The sequence below is a fragment of the Cetorhinus maximus genome, chromosome 3 (genome assembly GCF_964194155.1).
Source record: "Cetorhinus maximus chromosome 3, sCetMax3.hap1.1, whole genome shotgun sequence".
Lineage (NCBI taxonomy): Eukaryota > Metazoa > Chordata > Chondrichthyes > Lamniformes > Cetorhinidae > Cetorhinus > Cetorhinus maximus.
In genome coordinates this window covers 108,154,472-108,181,512 of record NC_135881.1, presented here as the reverse complement: position 1 = coordinate 108,181,512, position 27,041 = coordinate 108,154,472, and the positions used below count along the sequence as shown (strand labels likewise).

The 27,041-nt window shown below is 41.4% G+C and overlaps 1 protein-coding gene across 8 annotated transcripts in view; it reads right to left on the bottom strand.

Moving 5' to 3' along the window:
• Window positions 1–16,920: 16,920 nt before the first annotated feature.
• The window catches only part of phf14 (PHD finger protein 14), a 313,616-nt gene continuing 303,495 nt past the window's right edge, over window positions 16,921–27,041 (bottom strand). For all 8 annotated transcript variants that reach the window (XM_078538816.1, XM_078538820.1, XM_078538817.1 and 5 more), the window contains one exon: window positions 16,921–17,185. In XM_078538816.1, the coding sequence (XP_078394942.1) occupies window positions 17,099–17,185 (87 nt within the window). In that variant the 3' untranslated portion in view covers window positions 16,921–17,098. The remainder of the gene's footprint in view (window positions 17,186–27,041) is intronic.

The window sequence follows — 27,041 nt, the reverse complement described above, 5'->3', positions numbered from 1 at the left end:
GATATATTTCCAAGTAAGGATGGTGACTGACTTAGAGGGGAGTTTCCAGGTGGTGGAGTTCCCATGTGTCTGCTACCCTTGTCCTTCTAGATAGTAGTGGCCGTGTGTTTGGAAGGTGCTGTCGAAGGAGCCTTGGTGAATTCCTGCAGTGCATCTTGTAGAGGGTACACACTCCTGCGACTGTGTGTCGGTGGCGGAGGGAATGAATGTTTGTGGATGTGGTGCCAATCAAGCGGGCTGCTTTGTCCTGGATGGTGTCAAGCTTCTTGAGTGTTGTGGGAGCTGCACCCATCCAGGCAAGTGGGGAGTATTCCATCATACCCCTGACTTGTGCCTTGTAGGTGTTGGACAGGCATTGGGGAGTTGGGAGGTGGGTTACTCGGCGCATGATTCCTAGCCTCTGACCTGTTCTTGTAGCCACAGTATTCCTATATGGCTAATCCAGTTCAGTTTCTGGTCAATGGTAACACTCAGGATGTTGCTAGTGGGGGATTCAGTGATGGTAATGCCATTGAACATCAAGGGGCAATGGTTGGATTCTCTCTTGTTGGAGATGGTCATTGCCTGGCACTTGTGTGACGCGAATGTAATTTGTCACTTGTCAGGCCAAGCCTGGATGTTGCCCAGTCTCGCTGCATTTGGATACTGACTGTTTCAGTATCTGAGGAGTCAAGAGTGGTGCTGAACATTGTGCAATCATCAGCGAACATCCCCACTTCTGACCTTATGATGGAAAGAAGGTCATTGATGAAGCAGTTGAAGATAGTAGGGCTGAGGACAATACCCTGAGGAACTCCTATGGTGATGTCCTGGAGCTGAGATGACCTGCATGAGATATGGCAGAACTTATAGCTTGGACAAACTCCTCCACTGTCTATGCAAGGCTGTGCATAGCCTCTGGCATCCCCACCAGATGTACACCTGTCTGTCATTGCGTCTCCAACAGCTTTCTTGTGGTCATGACCAAAGGCCCATCATCAGCATAGGACTCAGTATGGGCCTGGTCTCCAACATTTCTCCGACTGTCAGGTCCCCCAGCTGTCACAGCCTCCATCAGCTGCTGTGATGTGCTCATCAGATTATGATCTGAACCTAATTGCGAGTGTGTGCCTCCCCCACCCCCCCCACACACACACACACACACACACACACCCCACCCCCACCCCCCACCCGAGGTGACTGTGAATGTTGCAGCAAAAGATGTGATGGTGCATCCTCTGAGTTGCACACATCCTCATCCTCAAAGGTGGACTGCTGAGTTGTTGTTACTGGAGCAGGCCCTTCCTCTAGAACGTGAGGAGCTGCAGCGGAGAACATAAAGAATTGGGTTTGCATTATTCACAATCCCTATTCCTATCGTGTGACTCCTATGTGCCAAGTGGTCGACACTAGGTTGGAGACATCCTTGCTATGCTGCCTTTACACTTCTGCCTCGGCATCCACAACTGTGCGTCCATCCCGCCTGTTCTATCGCTTCCTTCTCTGAAGGGGTCAGGATGTGGATGTTGGCCATTCTTCCACCCATCTTCGCCCACTCCTTTTTAATAAATGCCATATTGCAGACAGAAGAGGAAAAGTGCTGGCTATATTTAATGTTGAAGAGTGAAGATTGCAGAGGTACTGACTAAACTAACGGAGAGAAATGTGGTTGTTATGTTGTGCATGGACTTCCAGAAGACATTCGATAAAGTGAGGTATTATAAGCTTGCCAGCAAAGTTGATTATCATGGCAGAAGTAGGACAGTGGCAGTATGGATGCAAAGTTAGCTGAATGAAGGAAACAGAGATAAGTGATGAACAGTTGTTTTTGGAGGAAGTTGTTCCCCAGGGTCAGTACTTGGATCACGGCTTTTCTTAGTATATATTGATGACTTAGACGTGGGCACGCAGGACACAATGCCAAATTCGCAGATGACAGGCAACTTGGAAGTATAGTGAATTGTGAGGAGGTTAGTGAGAGACTTCAAGAGGACATAGGCAGGTTGAATAGGCACACAATCGCAGATAAAATTTAATGCAGAGAAGTGCAAAGTGATACGTTTTGATTGGAAGAACCAGGAGAAGCAATATAAACTTAAAGGATACAGTTCCAAAGGAGTGCAGGAACTGAGGGACCTGGGGATATGTGTATAAATGATTCAAGATGGCAGGGCAGGTTGAGAAATTGATTAAAAAGGTATACAGGATACCAGGCTTTATAAATAGGGGCAGAGAGTACAAAAGTAAGGAAATTATGTAAAACCTGTATAAAACACTGATTTGGCCTCACCTGAAGAATTGCGTCCAATTTTGGATACCACACTTTAGGAAGGATGTCAAGGCTTTAGGAGAGTGGAGAAAAGATTCATAAGTATGGTTCCAAGGATGAGGAACTTCAGTTACATGGATAGATTGGAGAAGCTGGGGTAAGTCTCCTTAGAGAAGGTTGAGAGGAGATTTAATAGAGATGTTCAAAATCATGAAAGGTCTAGACAGAATAGATAGTGAGGAACTATTCCTATTGGCTGAAGGATTGAGAACCAGAGAACACTGATGTAAGGACTCGAAATGTTAACTGATGTAAGGTGTTTGGTAAAAGAATGAATGAGGACAATTTTTACGCACAAGTGGTTAGGATCTGGAAGACACTTACTGAGAGCGTGGTGGAGGATAAGCACCTGATGAGAAAAAAATTGCAGGGCCATGGAGAAAAGGCTGGGGAGTGGGTCTAGCTAAGTTCATCTTGCACTGAACCAGCACAGACATGACAAACCCAATTGTCTTATTTCTGTGCTGTAGCCAGTCTATGATTCTATGATTCTAATAGGTTAACTGAGCAGTCAACGCATTGCTGTTTGTACACATCTCCCTCCAGAATGTCCATTCATTTGTGAACAAAGGTCTTGTCATCCATGTGAATGATTGCATCAACAACATGATCTTAACAGAAATCTGGCTGAGAGGTAATGACACCTTCCCCATTAATGAAGCCTCTCCGTCTGGCTACATCTTCCACCATTCACCTTACTACAGCCGCCATGGTGACAGCCTGGTCACCAAATCATACCTTAGCCTGACCCCCTACTCCTCTGGCACTTTTGCCTTCTTTCAGCATTTCACCTTGTTCCTCTCCTCACATTCAAATTTCTCACTCTCTACCTCCATCTCTATGATTAGAAATTTTCCCACCAAGACAGCTTCACTGCTTTGCTCCTTCAATTTCTGCACCGAATGACTTCTCATTTCAGTGATTTCAATCGCCATCTCAATTCATCATGCTCTCTGTCCTCTGAGTTCAGTCATTTTATCCTCCCTCAATCTCTCCCTCCATATGGTCTTGCTCCCGTTGTATCTATTATAGATAAGGCCATCTCTGATCATTGAATTGCAACACTCACTACCCACATCCCACTTCCACTCTCTGATGTCCAACATTAGATGTGATTCTGCGATTGGACAACATTTGCTCAATAATCCTCAATGTGCTAAGCATTACGCTGACAACCAATTTAAGATTGTCAGTTGGGCTCACAATGTGGCACATTTGCGTGTACTGGAAGCTACATATATTAATACACAGGGCCCTGTTCTTTGCAGACAGAAAGAACATGTAAATACATTGCGCCTGTTTCAACTGAACAAAAAAGTGACAGCCTTTCGCTGACTCATTCTGTGTCTGCCCCTGAAAAAAAAGAACGGCCTCCCAATTCACCAACAAATGCACTTTCAAAATACGAAACTGTCGTTTGGTACTTTATAACTTGAGTATCGCTGAAAAAAGAGGCATATTTAAGCTTTTCGCCTTGCACTCATCAGGACATTCGGAAGAATACCAATATAAGTGGGAAAACAACAATTTATATTGTGTGTGAAGAGACTGCTGATTGGTTGGCAAGTTGCCATGGAGAATGCACCACTGATGATGAAAGCCAGTTAACTGCCAAGCATTGTTTGAAACTTAAACCAGGCAGCTTAACCCTGATTAGTCAAGGCATTGCCCTGAGGAATGAGTCAGCGAAAGGTTGTCGCTTATTTTATTCAGCTGAAACAGGTGCAATTTCTTTCTGTCTGCAAAGAATAGGGCCCTGTGTATTAATATATGCAGCTTCCAGTATAGACAAATGCGTCACATTGCGAGCCCGACTGACAATCTTGAATTGGTTGTCAGCATAATGCTTAGCACACTGAGGATTATTTAACAAATGTGGTCTAATCATGGAATCACATCTAATGTTGGACACTGTGTTTGGGTTTTGCAAGCACAGGCTGATTGGGTACAGTCTGTATCTTGCCTGTTGTGAACATCGGCTGGGACATGCTGTTTGATACGATCCGCCAGTCTTTGGGATGTACGGTCTACATACCTAGCATCACACTGGCACTGAAATTCATCTACTACATTACTCATTTGTGTGATAGGGAGAATGTCTTTTTGGCTTGACGGCAGCATCCTGTTGGTGCCGAATACCACTCGTGTTGCTACAGCATAGTAGCAGCGTGAAACAGCTAGCTTCATCTGTTGCTCATATTTTTGAGGTACCTTGCCCTTCCAGGGTAATCTGAGGTAGACTGGGCACTTTTCAGAGCCGAAAGTGAAGTCCTTAGAACCATTCATGAGTTTGCATGGTATACAGGGCAAAATGATCAGATCAGGGTAGCCATTATCCTGCAAGATGCCTTTGATGAGCCCTATTTCAGCATCAAGTTTGTATAGTGAGCAAATGGCTTAGGCCCTATTTACAAGGTTGCCGTGGGACTGTAAGAATCCCAACGCATATATTGGCCAGTGAAGGTAGGCTTGCGGTAGACCGTGATAGAGAATCCCCTGGCCGATTTCTCAATTAGTATGTCAAGGAAGGAGAGTTCATTTGACTGCTCCATTTCATAGGTGAATTTGAGCACAGGATGGGGCCCATTAAGAAATTGTTACATGCAGCTGTGGATTTAAATATAGCAAACGTATCATCCACATATCAGACATATGTAGGGGTAAGCTTTTGGTCATCTGCTCTAATGTCACCTTCTATGGCTTGGTACCTATTTTTACTTTATAATGCTCCAGTGGAATGCCTTGGATATTTTATTACACTAACGGTGCGATATAAATATAAGCTGTTGTTGTGGGACATTATTTGGAACATATCAATGGAAGGAATAGGAACAGAATTGGCCGTGTGGTCCATCGAGCTTGCTCCATCATTTAATAAGAACGTGGCTGATCTTCTACTTGTATGTAAATTGATTGCTGCATTTGTCCATAGAGCAGTGACTGCACTTTGAATGTAATACATTGACTTTTTTTATTCATTCATGGGATGTGGGCGTCGCTGGCTGGGCCAGCAATTATTGTCCATCCCTAATTGCCCTTGAGAAGGTGATGGTGAGCTGCTTTCCTGAACCTTCTTGAACCACTGCAGTCCATGTGGTGAAGGCACATCCAAAGTGCTGTTATGGAGGGAGTTCCAGGATTTTGATCCAGCGACAGTAAAGGAGGGCGATATATTTCCAAGTTAGGATGTGAGGGGCTTGGAGAGGAACTTGTAGGAGGTGGTGTTCCCATGCATTTGCTGCCCTTGTCTGTCTAGATGGGAGCAGTCATGGGTTTGGAAGGCTCTGCCTAAGGAGCCTTGGTGAGTTGCTGCAGTGCACCTTATAGATGGTACACACTGCTACCACTGTGCAATGGTGGTGGAGGGAGTGAATGGTTGTGGATGGGTGCCAATGAAGCGGGTTCCTTTGTCCTGGATGGTGTCGAGCTTCTTGAGTGTTGTTGGAGCAACACTCATCCAGGCAATTGTAGAGTATTCCACCACACTCCTGACTTGTGCCTTGTAGATGGTGGACAGGCTCTGGGAGTCTCGGGGTGAGTTACTCACCTCAGAAATCCTAGACTCTGACCTGCTCTTGTAGCCACAGTATTTAAATGGGTTGTCCAGTTCAGCTTTTGGTCAATGGTAACACCCAGGATGTCGATAGTGGGGGATTCAGTGATGGTAATGCCGTTGAATGTCAAGGGGAGATTGTTAGATTCTCTCATTAGAGATGGCCATTGCCTGGCAATTGTGTGGCACGAATGTTACTTGCCACTTGTCAGCCCAAGCCTGGATATTGTCCAGGTCTTGCTGCATTTGGACACTGACTGCTTCAGTATCTGAGGAGTTGTGAATGGTGCTGAACATTGTGCAATCATCAGCGAACATTCCAACTTCTGACCTTATGGTGGACGGAAGGTCATTGATGGATCAGCTAAAGATGGTAGGGTCTAGGACACTACCCTGAGGAACTCCTGCATTGATGTCCTGGAACTAAAATGATTGACCTCCAACAACCACAGCCATTTTCCTTTGTGCCAGGTATGGCTCCAACCAGTGGAGACTTTTCCCCTGATTCCCATTGGCTCCAGTTTTACTTGAGCTCCTTGATGCCACACTTGGTCAAATGCTGCCTTGATCTCAAGGGCAGTAACTCTCACCTATGCTTTGGAGTTCACCTGTTTTGTCCATGTTTGAGCCAAAGTTGTAATCACGTCAGGAGCTGAGTGATCCTGGTGGAACCCAAACTGAGCGTCAGTGAGCAGGTTTTGCCAAGCAAGTGCTGCTTCATAGCACTGTTGATGACCCCTTCCATCATTTTGCTGATCGAGAGTAGACTGATGGGGCGGTAATTGGCCAGGTTGGATTTGTCCTGCTTTTTATGAATGGGACATACTGGGAAATTTTCCACATTGCTGGGCAGATGCCAGTGTTATAGCTGAACTGAAACAACTTGGCTAGGGAAGTGGCAAGTTCTGGAGAACAAGTCTTCAGTACTATTGCTGGAATATTGTCAGGACCCATAGCCTTTGCAGTATCCAGTGCCTTCAACTGTTTCTTGATATCACATGGAGTAAATCAAGTTGGCTGAAGACTGTCATCTGTGATGCTAGGGACCTCTTGATGAGGCTGAGTTAAATTATCCACTCAGAACTTCTGGCTAAAGATTGTTGCAAGTGCTTCAGCCTTATCTTTTGCGGTGATGTGCTGGGATCCCCCAACATTGACGATGGAGATATTTGTGGGGCCTCCTCCTCCAGTGAATTGTTTAATTCTCCACCGCCATTCACGACTGGATGTGACAGGAATGTACTCTGGGTGGAGGGCTTCAAAGTCCATCACCAAGAGTGGCTTGGTAGCACCACTACTGACCGAGTAGGCCGAGTGCTAAAGGACATAGCTGCGAGACTGGTCTGCGGCAGGTGGTGAGGGGACTAACAAGTGGGAATAATATACTTGACCTCATCTTCACCAACCTGCCTGCCGTAAATACATCTGTCCATGACACTATTGGTCGTAGTGACCACCGCATAATCCTTGTGGAGATGAAGTCCCAATTTCACATTGAGGATAGCCTCCATCGTGTTGTGTGGCACTACCACTGTGCTAATTGGGTTAGGTTTTGAACAGATCTAACAACTCAAGATTGGGCACCCATGAGGCGCACTGGGCCATCAGCAGCAACAGAATTGTACTCGAACACAATCTGTAACCTCATGGCCTGACATAACCCCCACTCTACCATTACCATCAAGTCAGGGGATCAGCGCTGGTTCAATGAAGAGTGCAGGAGGGAATGTCAGGAACAGCACCAGGCATACCTAAAAATGAGGTGTCAACCTGGTGAAGCCTTAACACAGGACTACTTATGTGCCAAACAGCATAAGCAGCAATTGATAGACAGAGCTAAGCCATCCACAGGCAACGGATCAGATCTAAGCTCTGCATTCCTGCCACATCCAGTCATGAATAGTGGACAATTAAACAATTTAATGGAGGAGGAGTCGCCACAAATATCCCCATCCTCAATGATAGGGGAGCCCAGCACATCAGTGCAAAAGATAGGCTGAAGCATTAGCCAAAATCTTTAGCCAGAAGTGCCAAGTGGATGATCCATCTCTGCCTCGTCTGGAGGTCCCTAGCAACACAGATGCCAGTCTTCAGCCAATTTGATTCGCTCCACGTGATGTCAAGAAATGGTTGAAGGCACTGGATACTGCAAAGACTATGGGCCCTGACAATATTCCAGCAGTAGTACTGAAGACTTGTGCTCCATGACTCGGCGCGCTCCTAGCCAAGTTGTTCCAGTACAGCTACAACACTGGCATCTACCCGGCTATGTGGAAAATTGCCCAGGTATGACCTGTACACAAAAAGCAGGACAAATCCAACCCAGCCAATTACCACCCCATCAGTCTACTCTCCATTATCAGTAAAATAATGGAAGAGGTCAACAACAGTGCCATCAAGCAGCACTTGCTTAGCAATAACCTGCTCACTGATGTCCAGTTTGGGTTCCCCCAGGGTCACTCAGCTCCTGACCTCATTACAGCCTTGGTTCAAACATGGACAAAAGAGCTGAATGCCCGAGGTAAGGTGAGAGTGACTGCCCTTGACATCAAGGCAGCATTTGACCGAGTGTGGCACCAGGTAGCTCTAGCAAAATTGGAGTCAATGAGAATCAAGGGGAAAACTCTCCACGAGTTGGAGTCATATCTAGCACAAAGGAAAATGGTTGTGATTGTTGGAGGTCAATCATCTCAGTTCCAAGATATCACTGCAGGAGTTCCTCAGGATAGTGTCCTAGGCCCAACAATCTTCAGCTGCTTCCTCAATGAGCTTCCTTCTGTCATAAAGTCAGAAGTGGGGATCTTCACTGATGATTGAACAACGTTCAGCACCATTCGCAACTGCTCAGGTGCTGAAGCAGTCCATGTCCAAATGCAGCAAGACCTGGACAATATCCAGGCTTGGGTTGACAAGTGGCAAGTAACATTCGTGCCACACAAGTGCCAGGCAATGACCATATCCAACAAAGGAGAATCAAGCCATCACCCCTTGATGTTCAATGGCATTACTATCATTGAATCCCTCACTATCAACATCCTGGGGGAGTTACCATTGACCAGAAACGGAACTGGTCCAGCCATATAAATAGCGTGTTTACATGAGCAGGTCAGAGGCTAGCAATCCTGCAGTGAGTAACTCACTTACTGCCTCCCCAAAGTCTGTCCACCATCTACAAGGCACAAGTCAGGGGTGTGATGGAATACTCCCCACTTGCCTGGATGAGTGCACCTCCCACAACACTCAAGAAGCTTGACACCGTCCAGGACAAAGCAGCCCGCTTTATTGGCACCACATCCATGAACATTCACTCCCTCCACCACTGACGGACAGTAGCAGCAGTGTGTACCATCTACAAGATGCACCGCATGAATTCACAAAGGCTCCTTAGACAGCACCTTCCAAACCCACAGCCATTGCCATCTAGAAGGACAAGGGCAGCAAATAGATGGCAACACCACCACCTGGAAGTTCCCTTCCAAGTCACTCACCATCCTGACTTGGAAATATATTGCTGTTCCTTCACTTTCACTGGGTCAAAATCCTGGAACTCCTTTCCGAAAAGCACTGTTGCCATACCTACACCACATGGACAGCAGCGGTTCAAGAAGGCAGCTCATCCGGATTCACTCCGTGGTGACTTCATAACAGATTGTTACAACTGAGTGGCTTGCTAGGCCATTTCAGAGGGCATTTAAGAGTCAACCACATTGCTGTGGGTCTTTAGTGAAATGATTTTGGACACCCTGAGGACATGAAAATGTGCTATATAATTTCAATTTCTTTCCTTTACAAAACGTAGTTGAAGTGACCTTTGCCATCCCAGACAGTAACGTACATTGCTTGTGGTTTGAAAAATCAGCTTTGACCAATCTTTGGTGATCGGACCTAATATCCCTATGTGGCTCAGTGTCATACATCGTTTATAATGTTCCTGTGAAGCACCGTGGGATGTTTCATTAGGTTAAAGGTGTATATAAATACAAATCGTTGTTATTGTTATTATGGTCCCTGGCTTTAATCCTGTGGGTTCTCTCTCTAAACCTCTCCATTTCTCTTTCCTCCTTCAAAATGCTCCTTAAAACTTAGCTTCTTAATTAATCCCTTGGTCATCCGCCTTAATATCTTATGTGTCTTGGTGCCAAACTGTGTTTGCTAACACTCTGTGAAGCAACTTGGGATGTTTTGGATTAATGATACACAAATGCAAGTTATTGTTGTGCGGCTTATGCGAGAAAGAACCCGATAAAAAGCCTGTTATAGACAAAATTCATACAATGCCCACATGGCATTCTTTGAGGCCATGGGTGCATGTAGGTGTGTCCCAAATTCATCGAACACTTAAATTGGTGCTATCCTGACATCACACAGACTAAACTGCAAAATTGGATAATGCAGGTCCTGGCAACACTTGCATTGTCTACTCTTGAAAAAAGAAGTGTTAAACAGCAAGATGGGCCCTCGAGTGATATTACTTAAAGGACCAGACACGCTAGTGCACAGGTAACTTAAATTTTTGGAACATTTTCCATTGGCAAATGTCTAAAAATACTCTGGCAAGTTTTTAAAACAGTTTGATGAGTTCCTGTATTTGCCAGAGGGTATTACCATGTGGTCAGAGGAATGGCGGAGGTGACCTTTGAACACAAAGGCTGCAACAGGTATGGGGGCAGCAATGGCAATGCCCCTGGGTCTGCAGAATTTCAGGGAAATGGAGCAGAGGCTACAGAGAGGGCAAGCTCAGCGCTATACCCTATGTCAGGTTACAGCCAGACTCCTCCATGCTCCTTGATAGTGACACAAGGCTGTCTGGCAGGCTAGCCAATGCATCGACTATCTCAGTGTGCATGCCCATTTGGCACTCTGATGTATGCTGCCCTATCAAAGTCCTTATTTGAGTCCTTTGCAGCATTACTTGTCTGCCACTTCACCCTCCAGGGAGCTGGCAAATAAACAATCCTTTCCCACTGGCCTGGTTACGCCCAGTGACTCACCGTATGTTGATCCCAATTTGATACTAGACTTCAAGCTAGCTACAGTGCCACTATCTCAGCTGGTGACTCCGAGTAACAGGTCAAGTGACGGGGCCTCTTTAAGTCCTGTGTTTTGTGGTTCTTTTTCCTCCTCTTGAGGCTCCTGCAGCTGTGCAGATTGCAGTTCTTGAGTTTCTGAAAACAGGAGCCCGCTAGGGGAAGGTTGTTGTGAAGGAAGAGGCTGGGTGGGAAGCAGAAGGTCCATGGTCACTCCATCAACAGATTGCTCATCATGCCAGATGGGGGAGGATGAGGATGTGCTGGAAGTTGAGGTGGGGCATAAGACAGGAAGATGCCATCATCCTCAACATTCTCAGGGACATCAGATGCTATGGCCTCCATCACAGCCAGCACCATGATGTAGAAAACAATTGCCTATGTAGAGCTCAGGAGTTGCAGGCGCCCTAGATCCATCAGCTCTGCTCTTCTCCCTTCTATAATGTGCCACCTTATCCTGCAAGATAGAGGGTAACATGTCAATGGTTGTGTAATACTGTGTTTGGGTGATGTGCGTGCCATAGCTGAATAGCTAGAGATATCTGGAGGCAGTGAGAGGTGGTATGAGATTGGCAGCATTGGAATATGTATGAGGGTGAGGTGGAATATATGTTCTAATTGTAAATGTTGTCATTTTTCCCTTCTACTTCAAACTTAATGGAGGGATTTGGACACAAGGAGTGCTGAGTGAGTGATGAGGGTGTGATGGATTGAGCAGTGTGAGAGGTTGGTGGTGTGGTGAGTAGGAAATATAATGTGAAGATGAATTCACTGATGTTGATCATTGGTGTAAGGTCATTAGGCCTTTTGTGGCACTGCTGCCAGGTCTTTGGATCCAGGCTATGGGAGTTGACCTTTCTGGCCACCTACTCCCAATTCCTTCTGAGAGTAGTCCTTGAGGGTCTCCTGACCTGCTGCGGGACCATGGCATCTCTTCTCATGCCCACCTGCATGATTGTGCCTCAGATGCCACAATCATCACCGTCAATCCTTCTGTCTTCCCTGCTGTTCAGTTTGCAAGAACTTCAATTACAGCAGTCTTTTTGTCCAGCTTCCCATTAAGAGTAGTTTGCCTTTACGAAGAGCAGGTGACCCGTACATTATGATCAGCAAACAATGTTGCAGGGTCTCCTGCTGTGTGCAGAGTTCACTGGCAAAGTTAAGAGACAGTGATCAGTGTTGGAGGCACACCAGCTCATGCAAAAATCCCCCAGATGAGACGCGTAGACAATTTTTGTATGTTGTCCACCTCGATCAGAACAGGTACTGGCACATAACGAATCACAACCCCCATGTCCAAATGTCGAGGCAAACAAATTTCCAGGCACAGCATATTCTGTTCTTGACATTTGTCCATAGTTTGTAATTTGTGAACGTTTGTAGTTGCACAGTGCTTCCTGTATACTTTAACACTTAAGGTATTTAGATCTCTCAGTAGTGGTTTGTTTTTTTGCAGGTGTCCATTATTTGTGAGTATCTGTTTCTACAGGTTTTACTATAAAACAAAGCATTTAAGGCAACCTCTAAACTATACCACTGCAGCAGCTGCAAAGGCAGATGGATTGAATCGTGCTGTGTTCAGGATGTATATCTTTTAAAGAATGAAGGCCCTGCCAGATGAGCAATCTGCATTCAGCATCCTCTACATATCGTAACAGAATATCAACTGGCAGATATAGGAAGAGGTAGGCCACTGCAAAGAAACCATTACTATCAGGTAGCAGGAATATTATGTTACAAGTATTGTCATGTGTTACAGTGCTTTGCATATGCTATCAATTGGAACCTGACTGAGTTGCCCTTGAGCCAACATTAGGCGTTAACTTACACCTAAGCTTTGTTAGCAATGTGGGATATGCTCAACTATCTTCATGGCTTTCTACTTCTTATCCATTGATATATCCTGGGTCCCCACAGCATAGAAAATGAACAATTGTTGAGACTGCCTAAACTGCTCTCTTGGAGAGACATATTGGTGCAGGAAACTGTCAGCATTGACATCATGGAAATAATGTTCCAATTCTGAATTGTGTAGATGATGATCAGTTCCTTAACCAAATAAAATTCAGAAAGGACCTTAGATAAAAGTTCTGTGTAAGGACTAGCTTGCCAGAATGTAAAATCCAATATGGCTGATCTAGGATAAGGACACACTAACATCATTGTGTTTTTAAATGTAAGAAATCTAGGCTGCAAAATTTGGCCCTGTAGAGCCCATAGTTTTGGTGGTACGCTGTCACTTGGTACCAAAATGGTGTCCACGTCGCTTGTGCTCATTTCTTGCGAGGCTTGTGCAGAATGCCACCTTAGTGGGGACATTAGGAGAATGCTTCAAAGTATGCAGAATCGGTAGACCTTCACATCATTCAGTGTATAATGCTGATCTGATGACAGCACTGCCATTTTTGAAACTCACCGCTCTTGTTAAGCCCTTTCTTAAACATGCTTTGAGGAATCAGGCTAATCTGCTTTCAGAATTGCTCATGTCATGGACAGAGTTTGTGTGTTTTCTTATTATCTGTGATCAGTGTATTTTTGTGAGAGGTAGTATGTTTTCTTACTCTCAGAGTGGTTTGTCCCAATTTAAATAATTTCCAGCAGCAAGCCTTTGTGAATTTAAAAATACAGAAGATTATTTACCACATACTTGCTTTGGAGGCTTAGATGCGATTTCTTTCACACACTACCATACACACAAAGATCAGTTACAGATGAAGAAAAAAAAAGCAATATGATTACAGGTGGCAATTATTTCAGTCTCTTTTGTAGCTGGGCTGTAGTTTCTTACTTGAATTGATGCTTTAGCTGGAGTCGGGATGTTGTAAAGCAGAGAAATCTCAGTAAGCTATGAGGTTTCTTGTAGTTGAATTACCAGGAGGTCAGCTCTCAGGTGAATTTGAAGATGGGACAGATTGGGGCAGAATCCTTCTCCCACTTTCAAGGTATGTTGTTTTATCTTGGCTGCGTGGTTGACATGCAGCTGGTTTGATGGCTTTTCAGACGGTTTCTATCATGGTGTTTCTAATCTGAATAGCTTCTGCTGTTATTTTTAAAAAGAACAAGTAACAAACATGTCTGTCTTAACCATGTGGTCTATGGTGAGTCCAAAGTCCTTCTTCCAAAAAAGGTGGTGGGTTGGATTGATACACACCATGTTGTAGCCTTTCACACTTCAGAGTTTTGAAACGGCCAGGGTTTTTGTAATTGTTTGACCTATTCCATTTAAATTACCCTTTGAATGTCTTTCAGTAAAAAATACTGAGTTTTGATGGCATTATGGCCCATTATGAAATAGAAAGACAAGTCAGCTGATACATGATAGTCTCGTTCTGTTGACAGCTCATCTTTGTGAATTTCACAAGTGGCTGTGATTGTCCATATTTTAATTAGGTATTTGCTTGAGTGTCAGGCGTGTTTGGAGCCGGTATGTCCAGTCATATATGTTGGCATCCATTTCAAAAGCTGTTGTGTCCATTTTAAAATTTGCAATATTTTCATGCTGTAGTGGAAATGACAAAGCTGTTTGAAGTGCTGGTAGGCAATCCTATTATGTTTGTATTAAACTTTCAAGCATTCTTTCTGTTTCTGTGATGATACTTCCATTTTCTCAACACACACCAATTACTATAACTAATAGGGATGGGGGTGCTGAAAATAACATGCTAGATAAATATGTATTTTGGGTAATGGTATTTGATCCACATAGCTGAATAATCACTATATAATTAAAAGCCAATTTACTGTACTTCTGAGGGCACAATCTAAATCACTTGTAAACTTTTAAAAATAAATATAAATTAATAAATTATAATGAGGAAATCTACTGCTATAAGAAGTTAAGGCTTAAGATATTAAAGGGCAGCATAGGTGGTCAGAAAGTGGCAAATGGAACTCAATCCATATAATTGCAAGGTCTTCTTCTTAGGAGGTCCCTCGGAATTGAGAACGTCTTGCTTCCACTCTGGCGTTCGATGGATTCTTTAAGCTCAATGTGCGATCTGCAGACTCTGCCACATGTGGGGCTGATAGTGTTTGAAAGGTTGGGTAGATAAGTTGTTTGGAGATTTGTGCGCTCTCGCCGAGGCTTTGGCTTTGCCTTTGTGTGTTCACAACGAAGTTTCTCAACTGTTCAGTACCTCCTGAATTAACCTTCTCCATTTTGGTCAGTCAAAAACCAGGGTCTCTCATAAGTCGGCGGGGATGTTTGACGCCTCTCCAGATGCTTTGAGGACATCCCTAAAGCATTTCCACTGTTCTCCTGGGAGTCTACTGCTGCAACAGAACTCCAAGTAGGATAGTTACTTCGGGGCTGTGTCGTTAGGTATGCCTGGGTCAGCAGAACTGGTTTTGAGTGATTAGCGCCTTGAGGCTGGGCAAATTGGCTTGGGAGAGCCCAGTCCTGGTCATTGCATTACAGGAAGGATATGATCACACTGCAGATTATACAAAGAACATTTCTGAGGATGTTGTTAGAAATGGACAATTTTAGCAATGAGGAAATATTAGATAGTGCTATGAATATGGGACTTTGCAAGATGGGTATGTTTTAAAATGTTTCTTTTAATTTAAGGTAAAACAGAATGTTCTGAGTGTTGGATGGTGTGATCATGCCAATTCGGCCCAGAGACAATGTGATCTGTAACCGAAACCTATAGAAAATCAAGTAACCATTTTCACACCTTGACGCAAAAGAGGGACAGCTGGTTTTCTGGGCACAGAGACGCACAGACTCAGAGAAACAGATAGAGAGAGAAAAATAGTTGTTGTGAAAAGCCGAGGAAAAGATTGTTTTTGTGTAAGCCCCCAAGTAGGATACTGGTGAGAACTGGTTCTCTGTTCAAAAGAGACTGGACTTGTGGAGGTTTAAGAAACAAGGAGTCACTGGTTTGGGCCTTGCTGCTGGAAGTTGGTTTGAAGTTACTCAGAAGACTGAGTGGAAAGACGTTCAAAGGACACTGGAAGACTCGCCCTGGTGTGGCAGGGAGAGGGAGCCTGCTGAAAAGCTGGGAGGAGTTCGGAACTTACTTTTTCAAGACTACATTTTTGCTGAGAGCATGGTGTAAAGTAAAAACATGTTGTAAAGTAAGTTGGCTGTTTAGGTAGTTAATGGGGAAGTACATTTTCTTTAGTTTGGTGCATTGGTTGCCTGTTAAGTAATGTTTAGTCTGTTTTGATTTTAGTTTGTTTGCTACAGTAAAAGTCTTACAATGTGGAATCTTGTCCTCTCTTTTTAAAAATTATTGGTCTCAATAACAATAGGCTGGGGTTGTGTTCTTTAGAACAGAGGAAGATAAGGGGAATTTAATTAAGGTGTATAAAATTATGGAATGATTGAGTGGGCAGGAAGGACCCATTCCCCATGGAAGATAGGTCAATAACTAAGGGGCATAGAATTAGGAATGAGGGGAGTTGAGGAGAAATCTTTTCACCCAGAGGGCAGTGGGGATCTGTAATTTACTTCCTGACAGGGCTATTAGAGGTAGAAACCCTCATCACATTTAAAAAGCAATTGGCTATGTACTTTAAGTGCTGTAACCTACAAGGCTATGGACCAAAAGTTGCAGAGAGGGATTAAGCTGGATCACTCTTTTTCTGCTGGCACAGGCCAAATGGAATCCCTCTGTGCCATAAATTTTCTGTATTCACATTTCAATTGTGGGATTGATAAATGCAGACTGAATCCAGCATTAGGCTGATTGGATCTGGAACTAAGTTGAGTGTAACTACCTGGGTGAGGTAGTCTCACTCCTGTTCTGTTTGAAGTCAGTTCTGGGCTTGGTCCCCAATTTACATTCCAAATTTGGTACAAGTGGTTTCTTGTGGCATGTGACTGTACTTTGTTTAGTTTTGAAGTGTTTGCTTCAATGGCATCCTAGTTTAAATGCATTCTAGCTTTGCAGCTGTAATTTGAACCCCCAGTTATATTGGATATACCAACATCATCCTAATATAAAACTAAAAATATTGCATGTTAAAATTCTGAGATTTGTCACAAAATATTATACACACACCCACACACACAGAAGTCTCTATTTTTAAAAACATTTTTGAGGTATTTATTAACAGGTTCACAGACATGGAATTAACACAACTTTTGATGAAAGCTGTTTTGAAGAACAAAGCAGACAGATCACTATTTTTAAAGGTAGATCTCAACATGAGGCATTTATCATTTCTATTTTCTATATGGCTAGTTATACTATTTTTATCTTATTCATTTATCGGGGTGAAATCATTTTCTTCCAAAACATTTTCTTCGTCACCTTCTTCATCTTCCTCAAGCTCCTCTTCGTCTTCCTGTGAAAAATAAGTTTTTAAAAAATTAATCATTCTCATTCCAGCATCAATTCTATTCAATGGCAACACTAACTTTCACAAATGTTTATGTCAGTTTTTGATGAACTCAATTTTTCAATTTGAATACACGTTCAAAATTATTAAATCTACATTCATTCTATTGAAGTTTTTGGCGCTGTCATTTGTAAATATACACGGTCCAATCATTCATATCTTTAAATACAAGTAGCAGCATATTGATCCAGTACATCTTTCATAATTAGATCAGGAGGGAGCTTCCCCCTGAATTGAGGTGGCAATTTATTCCTCCCTGTTTGTGTAACATTAACATAATCAAAGATCATTTCCTTTCCCTTTACAAAGTAGTCTGAAGCCCATTTAAATAGTTCAATTGAAATACTATTTAATACATTGAAAATAAAATTTACAACAGTTTCATTATCTACCTCAAAATTAATAGTACCAAGTAGTTTTTGTGACAAAATGTTCTTCTATTCTGCAGACAGTTACTTCAGTCAGCTGAAGTGGCTATGAATCTTATTTTACAGATGTTTTATGCCTCTGTGTTGTATTTCATGCACTATCCACCAAAGCTTCCTGACAAGCCTGCCAATTTTCCAATTACTGGTAGCACCATATGTTATCTGAAATTCAGTCAAGTCTAAAATAGGAGAAAAAGATCACGTCAGACAGCAGCATGCTAGCGATCTTCCATAACTCTATCTTAAGAAGTTCTGCCGCCAGTCATTGTGCATCCATCAAAAACCAATTGTTTAAATGAAGCAGTGTCATAATGTTCTTTGGCAATGATTGCTTAATATTCAATTAGCTATACTGCATTCACTTCCAAGAACACAGCAGCTATCAATTTTCAACAGGTTTCAAAATACATTTGGTTACTATTTTTTGTCAGGATTCAATAAATTGTGATGTAAGAAATGCACAAACACCCAAAGCAGAATCAGTGGCTCAGCTCTTCATAAATATCAGTGGAAACACATTCAAAATAAGTTAAGAGTAAGAAAGGAAGTCAGGTAATATTGAAATGTTAATTTATCTTTTCTCATTCAGGTGCTGATTGACATGCTGTGTATTTTCAACATTTGCAGTTCATCTTTTTTAATCGCTGAGGCAAATCATAATCTGGCTACTGTGGCCTCACTAATAGAAAAATCAGATGAAAGGAAAAAAAGGATCCTTCTGTAACATGCCTCTTGTTAGGGTAAATAAATTAATGTACTCTTTCCAATGTAGGACCATAGACAGGGTTCACTGTATTTCAGAAAAAGACTGACTTCCTCATTGTCCTTCAGCAATTTATACATAGTGTCAATGCTAATGGATGATGGCGGTGTCCTAAGAAATCTGTGGGCTTTTGGTGATCTGCTGAATGAAAGGCCTCAACTCACTGTAAAACATGAGATTGTGAATAGTTAAGCCTTGCATCAGTTGCTTTATTGGCAGATATAAAACATTTATAATAGATTGTATGTTTTGACAATGTAACTGAAAAGCAAAGACAGCTATTTATTCTCCAGGGAAAAAGGGACCATGGCTACGTGGATCATTTTCATATGACAGTTTCGACAAGTCTGACATTTACTTTGTGAAGCAGTTGTCAGGAAAATTCACCCCCTAGGGCTTAATACAACTTACAATTGTGCCCTCTATGGTCTATCTTTATTAGTTCCCACAAGGGAAAATACAAGAATGCGTGTGGTGAGCCCCCTTCTAATGAAAGAAAGCTTGTCCTGACTGTAATTATAAAATGAGGCAAGCATGACATTAGTTTTTTTTAGATTTGCATGTTCAATTGTAATCATTTAGCAAGAAAAGCCATCTTATGTTACACTCACTGAAGAATTAAGAGAAAGATTTACAGCAGAAGTTCATTTAATTAACCTTCAAACCGCTTTTCACAGAATAATATTTACCAGCTATGTTATTTTAGAGGGTAAAGGGTTAACAAAGCAGACAAAAAAACACTGATTCTGTCCTAAACTGTAATAAATTCTGAACCCACACTATGTCTAAACAGATGAGAAAGATTGATAGTAAAATTGGGTCATATATTCTTTAAAATGCCAAACTAGTTCCTAGAAAATGATTCTTCTAACAATGCGTACACCACATGTTAGGCACCACTATTTCACAGCCTTTGCCCCTTTTCTGTATTTTAATTCCATTTTCCAATGGGTTGAATTAGCAATCAGTTAACAATTAATTTTTGTGACACTAAAGTTATGTACTTCAACATTCCAAGTAATGCAAAAGATCGATTAATCAACTTTTCAGTTTTTGAGGACAAGGATAAATATTGTGATGATTATTAAAGAAAGGCTTAATTATATTTGTTCTAAAATATGAAGTGAGCTTTTTTTTTCTTGATAATGCAGTTTCGATACTTCAGGTAAGAAGTTGCAACTGAATTATTAGTTTGATACAAAGGGCGGGATTTTCCGCACCAGCTGCGAACTTCTGGTCCCGCCGCAAGTCAATGGACTTCTGGTTGGGGTGCCGCCTTGCCCACGGAGGGTCCCATCCGCGGCAGGGCCGGAAACTCCCAGCCAAATTTCGTAACTAATATGGCTAAAGGGGTTCATTTGCATCAGTATTATTAGCGTGGCACAAAAATTAACAAGTATCTGCGTTCAAACAAGAATTAATTTTTACAATATTTTTAAGAAAAAGTGTCAGCACTGGCTTGTTTGACAGACTCTTGCCTCTGAGTCAGAATGTTTTGGGCTCAAATCCTGCTCCAGGGCTTGAGCACAAAAATCAAAGCAGAAATCCAGAGAGTAACATGCCCTACCGAATTAGAAATATATCACTGTTTCTTCATTGTGGCCTTTGCAACAGCATGCTCACCCCACAAATGAATAAGAGAAATAGAAAATTTAGATCCTAGGAATGTTTCCAATGGTGCATTGGTACCTCAGAGGAGATTTAATAGAGATTTTTTAAAATTCTGAAGATTATTGATACAGTAAATAGATAAAGACTATTTCCTCTTGTTAGGGGTCAGTGAGGAGGGGCCAAATAATAAAATAGTCAATAACAGAGGGAAGAGGGATTAGGAAAAATATTTAGAGGTTTGTTGGAATGCTTCATCATGAGAATGGCAGACCATTCCATCAATGCCAGCATGGACTGATTGGACCAAATGGCTGATTTCTGTGCTGTTTTTCCTATGTAAGCCTACATAATGTGATGCATCCTTTATGGGAAGTTGAATGTTTAATGGGGAGGAGTATACTAGGCTGTGGATAGACAGCAGGGCAGTGGGAGTCATTTTTACTCTGACAAAGAACAAACATTATTGCCTTTCTTCTCTGCTGTAAAACTCAAATGAAAGATCTCATGGCATTATTCATAGAACTGCCTGTTCTACTCTCCAATATTCATCCTTCAACCAACATCAATATTTGGTTATTCATTAGCTTTTTATGAGACCTTGCTCCATGAAAGTTGGCTGCTAGATTTTACATACATGACAAGAGTGACTGCATTTCAATATTGTTGCAAAGCATGATGCGACATTCTGATAAAGTGCATTAGTAATGCAAGTTCTTTTCTTTCCTTCTCTATTTTGTCCTTTCTTCTTTTCTTATATCTATAAGTAGTCTTATCTTTATTATTTCTGAAGCATTTTGTCTTTATATATTTACCAACTTTCCTGTCTCTTGCAGCCTCCTTTCGCTTTTGGGGCCATAACCACCACATCAATTAAAACCCATCTTTGAATGAATGGTAAAAATTTCTAGCCAATCAGGAGACAGATTGAAAAACTGATAATGTGATAACTTGTTGACAGTTTGAGTAGGAGGGCTCCCTGAAACTAGCAGCACTGGGGAAGGGGCAACATTTTTCCCATCACACATGTCACAAGTGATTATTAAATGCATACTGCCTCAAATTGGCTATTTTAATCTTGTCTATTCTCTTTCTTAGCCGCTACAAGACTGGGTTCAATATCTCCACGAATTATCGAATCACAGGGTGGCCACTGGCAGACCTCAAGAATGCTGGCCACTCCGCCAACACCCATGCACGTGCATTTGCGCACATTTTTTATTAAAATAAATTAATAACTATTGATTCAAGCCTTCGCTCAAACATAATGAACCCAGTGTATTACAGCAAGGTAAACTGAAAGAGCTTGTACATTTCCAGCTTATAAGGAGTCTTGGAGATGGTAAAGCAAGTTAAAAAAAATCCAAGGCATGCTTTAATTAGGAACCGTGTGCACAAGTGTTGAGACTGCCTAGCAATCTGATCCATTTTATGAGCAGCAATCATAGAATGAAATTATCTAGGTTGAGAATAGGAGCAAAGCACAGACAACCATGGAGAGTTTTCACTAGCTGCTGTTGAGTGTCTCCTAGCTACTCGAGAGCAGTGTGCATGAGTGTGGCTCTACATCTATGTTAATTGCAGTGCAAACGATGTAGTCTGAGGGCATCATGAGGACACGCACACGGATAGGCCTGATAGGATTCTTGCGGGGCTACAACAGTGAATCCTTAATAAGCAAGGGTGTGAAAGGTTATTGGGGGTGGATGGGAATGTGGAGTTGAGGTTACAATCAGGTCAGCCATGATCTTAATGAATGGCGGAGCAGGCTTGAGAGCCAAGTGGCCTACTCCTGCTCCTAGTTCGTAAGGGCCGGGCATTCACAGGCATGGGCATGACCAACAACTTTGAATTTAATGCTTCCCTGTAGGCTGCATGTTTCAAAATAAAAATATCCATCAGTAAGGAATCTGGTTCAAATTGGGTACTGGGCAGCGGACAGGCCACCTTAAAACCGGAGTCACTGGTATGAAACCAGAAAAGGCCACCCTATCTAAGCGCCATCCTTAGTTGACTGGATCCATGCTTATGAATCTGAGAGAAAAAAAGCACGACCCTAAATCAACTTGGCTGAGAATAGTTTAATAACCAGTACAGAAGTGTCAATCAATTGATCCTGATCTCTTAGGCATGAATTCATGAATTGCTTTAAAAAGAAAATGTCCAGCGATAAGCTTCTTCCTCCATTTAATTTTACTCTTCCAAACGCAATAAATGTTTGGTATTAAGTGTGTCTTTGACAATCTCATCAAACCTCAAGAACATGACAATATCAGAACCACACACTGGCTTTGAAAAGATGGACAGACTACATTTAATTTCCAGTACAGGCAGCAGTGCTTATTGTAGGAAGTCACCTCAATTCTTCAGGTCAAGATCATCTTTATATCGGTATAAATTTATATTAGATTTTCACAAAGCAATCCAGGCATCCTGCTAATAGTAAGCAACAATAGAAAGAATAAAAGTAAAATGCATTCCACAAGATACCAAAAGGACACAAATTTTGAATGTTTCTTTTGGTGGAAATGCCAGCTACAAAAACAACGTTAAAAGTTTAAATATTAATCCAATCCATATCTCTCAAAAAGGTCTTGCTATCTTGCCACATGATCGATTGGTGTGATTTAAAATATGAAAAATAAATTACTTTTTAGTGGGAGGAGAAAGTAGCATGAACAGTGGTGTATCACCAGTCTTAGACAGAATCCGGGCCTGGATGAATTTGGGATATTACGACATTTTCGTAATGAAGTCTTTAGCATCATTCAGGGCAGCTTTACGTTTCTCTGGATTAGCTTTTTTACCTTTCCACATTAGTGTTATATTACATATTTGTTTAAATGGTACTGGTGGAAATTCAAGCACTTCTAATAAATTATAACCTACAGCCTACACTATGCCATTACCTTCCATAAAATCTGAGCCAAACAGCCACTGTCATCATCAACCCCCTGAAACTGACTGCAGCTTCAGGATGTAATGAAGTGCAGGTGAGCAATGGGATCCTGAAGTTCTGGTCTGTTGCTCAGTGCTCCGCCTCAGGCTGTGGTGTGCCCACTTGCACCTCCAAAGCTACCAGAGCTAGCTTTGATTGAATGAGAATTTCAACTTTCCCACTCCCACATCACTGTTAAAAACACTTAAAAATTACACTTTGTTTAATTAGGTGTAACTGGATTTTTAAGAGATGTGATTAATAAAATTTGATGAACGACCTATCCCTGAAAAAGTTATTTTTATATTTATTGAGTACTGTTATATAATTAGTAGAATTAAAAAAAGTTGTTTGTTAAGTAAGTTTTTTCAGAATATTATAGTTTCTACCTTCACTTCATGTGCATGCTCCAATCTTTAATTTGCTCTGTATAAAAAAAAATTATTTTATTTTACTGCTTTTTGTTCTTTGGTTGGATAGCTGTAAAGATCCTTTAATGTGATTGGCTGCATGGAACAACTTGGTGAGAACACTCCAGCTCCACACTGGGGCTGCACAGTAATGAATGTTGCAATCAGTTGTCGTACCACTTGCATAGAGATAGAGGTGAAATTCTCACATGTTTTTTAGGCTACTTCATATATTAAAATCTGTTTGGTTCCCTGAAAAGGCTTTGAGCTTTAAGTAGTGTAGGTTTTATTTTTAACACATTTTTTTAGACTGAACCAAGTACTTTATTTTTTTAAAAAAAATTACTAATCTTATTTTACCTTTCCATACGAACAGAGAGGGTGAAAAAGTACAAAGAAAGAGAACGAAGATAAAGAAAGGAAAAAAACAAATAAGCACATAGTACAATGGAGTGGCAGGGAATGTGGGCAGGGCAGCAACACACAAAAGTAATTGTAGAGAAGGCAAAGAGTATATAGGAAACAGAATGTTATTAAGAGTTCTATCACCAAATATGTAATAATGCTGCTTTAAAACTTTGACTTGCATTTGTTAACGCACTTAGTATGTAATTTCTTGTAGTTTAATAAAGCACCAGCTCCACCAAACATTTTGAACACTATTATGTATTATTTTGATATTTTGTTTAAAACAAACATAATAAATTGTATATACAAACAGTGAATTGTCAGGAGATATACCAAATTTTAAAAACCTCACATGTTCAAATCAGCAGCTCTGAACTGTATAACATATAAGCCCAGTCTCTATATTGTAAATTGACACTCCAAGGTCTATGTGCCCATTTATGATGCTGAGATTGAAATATCCAATATTCTAGAATGGTCAGATCTCTTGGTAAAGTGACCAACTGAAATATTTTCTGTCCTTTGCCAATTTTATTGAAAAAGTAGAGGGTCCTTAGTTTACATTCACATCTACAGCTTTTCTATTATTGTCTAATTGCAGCAAAAATATCCCCAGGTAACTAATGTATCATTACTGTTCACAGTAAATGAATTTTAATAAAGCATTTGAAAATGAAATGGGTCATAGCCTGGTTGTGTGTTTGAATTCTATTGTTGGCAGACAAATATATAAGTGGCAGCAATAACTGTCACATTTACTCTATAAACATATCTCAAGGAAGTGACTTTGGATCTATTTCAAACATATCTGATTTTATACCTTTCAAATATATACAGATTTAGATCTGCCTTTCCTACCTGAAATGAATGCATCATCTGGTTTGCTCTTTACAGATGTAGCAGCTTCATAAGATATATGTAGATATTTTTTCTCACTTTCCTCCTCCAAACTACCATGCACAGGTGGGACAATGGTTAGCAAATATATTTTTAGGTTTCTGTCAACACTGCTCTTGATCAATAATGAGGTTTGATAGCATGTCTAAAAGTTTACTTACTTTTTGATTTTCCTTCCCTTCGTAAGGTAATGTACTTAAATGCCACTTGATTCTTTTGGGACCAGGATCAAACACTCATTATGTGGAAAATGATGGCAAAAACTATTTTTTCTGCAACTGCATGGTGAAAATAGCTGTAATTTTCTAAACTCTTATTAATACCTTGTAGGATCTGAGACAAAAAGGCAAATTGGAACTGATACTTGCACTAATTGGCAACATTATAGATGAGTTCGGATTATTAAAGTAGATTACTATTTAATCTGTTTGTAATGCTCATTTTCTACAAATCTAGTTTTTCCATTTTAGATTTGGTTATGAACCTTTTTCTTGCAGAAGGCCATCACAAAGCCTGCATTATGCTTCATCAAGACCAGCAAAATGGCCTGAGCTGCAGCTTTTATTCAACATTACAGAAGGAAGGATAAAGGAGGACAATGCAATTTATTTCTATTACTGAGTATCAAAAATGATCTACTTCCATTTTGAATGCTTCAACTGCATCAGTTTTGCATTAGTGTTTCATTAGCCACTAATTGTAACTTATAACCATATTCTTTAATTTATAATCACATCCTATGGATATGTGAAAGCCTACTAGTTGCACTCAAAGTGGAAGGAATTCAAAATAAATCTGGAAATGGATAAGAACTGGCTGAAGGTTAGTAGACAGTACATACAAATTAGTAGAGTCAGACTAAGGGAATGGTGGCTATGATGCCTCACTGATTGGTGTTGGAGCTGTTACTATTTATAACTAAAGGCAATGACTTACATTCAGAATTTCTGTACAAATGGGTGAAATTTACATATGGGGGGATTTTATGGAGCCCACAAGAGCGGGAAACATGGTGTGTGAGGTGACTTAGTGAGGTGGGACGGGAAATTTCGATTTCCCGATGGCAGATCGAGATGCAGCATGTTAAAATCAGTGACATATTTGTGGCATATCGAGCATTATGTTGGCTTGTGGCAGGTTCATACCTAGGATACATTTTCATGCCATAATACTCATTAACATGAAAGTTTTTTAAAATAAAGTCCTATTTTCAATATAAAGTCTGCAGTGCACAAGAATCTTGTGGCACCGAGTTCACGATCCTTTAAAGATGGCATGCAACAGTTGGCTTTGTGCAGTTGTATTCCTTGTTTAACTCTTACATGGAGGCTCAGGAATGGCAAGGGTGAATCAGTGATGAGGGGTTTATGGAGTGCGGTCATGGAGGCCCTTCATAGAGGAGTGGAAAAGGGAAGGGCCTGGAGTCCTGGGTATGTTCTGGGTATAGCCCTGGGGGGAGCAGGTGGTGGGGACAGTCAGTCAAGTAAGAAAATGAGGGGTCAGTACTGTCCACATGTGGGTCCATCTCAGAGTGTTGGCTGGTAGAATCATTACAGACCTCCAGCATTTCAGTTTACCCTGTTGACAGTGATCTTGGATAATATCCTTTACAATGCATAGAAGGGAAGCCAGCTGAACCTGCAAGTTCAGCCATGTCCCACATAGTGGTGAGTACAACACTGGATACTACATTGAACACTGAATAAAGAGTGAACAAAAAAATACAACATTGTTTCTTCCACAATAAAGGAAATGTCCCTGACTCCACTGCAACCATGGATGCATGCCAACCGTGAGGCGTGCCAGTACTTGCGCTCTCTGACTAAGATAGTAACAACAAATAACGATGTAGCACAGATGAATAAAGTGAAATCAATGCAATGTGAAATATTTACAAGTGAAATTTAATTTTGAAAAACACCTGTGCCACCTTTGTGCTCTCAAGTCTTATGTTAATGGCAGTGTAGTTAGACAAGAAACTTGTGGCTGTGATGTAGAGCCGCCCTGTTTGATAGGAGGCTCTTTTATAGCCCAACTGTATCTACTGCATTTTCGGCTGATGGCAAGTTTCACCACTGATAAGATTCCCCAGCCATCAAATAGCATGTGTTTTGCATGAATGCTGCTGGCACTTACAATTTTAATTATAATGGCATGGGAAATTGGGAAAAGAAAGTGGAAGTGACGTACGATTCTGGTTACGACGTCAGGAATGGCACACTGTTGACAAAACCCAGCTGTGATATTAAACTAGAAGGGGCAACTGAAGCTGAGAAGGCAGCACAGAAGTGATAAAATGAGTTGTGTAAAAAAATTTAATTGGGAAGAAATATGGCAGATGAAATTTAAT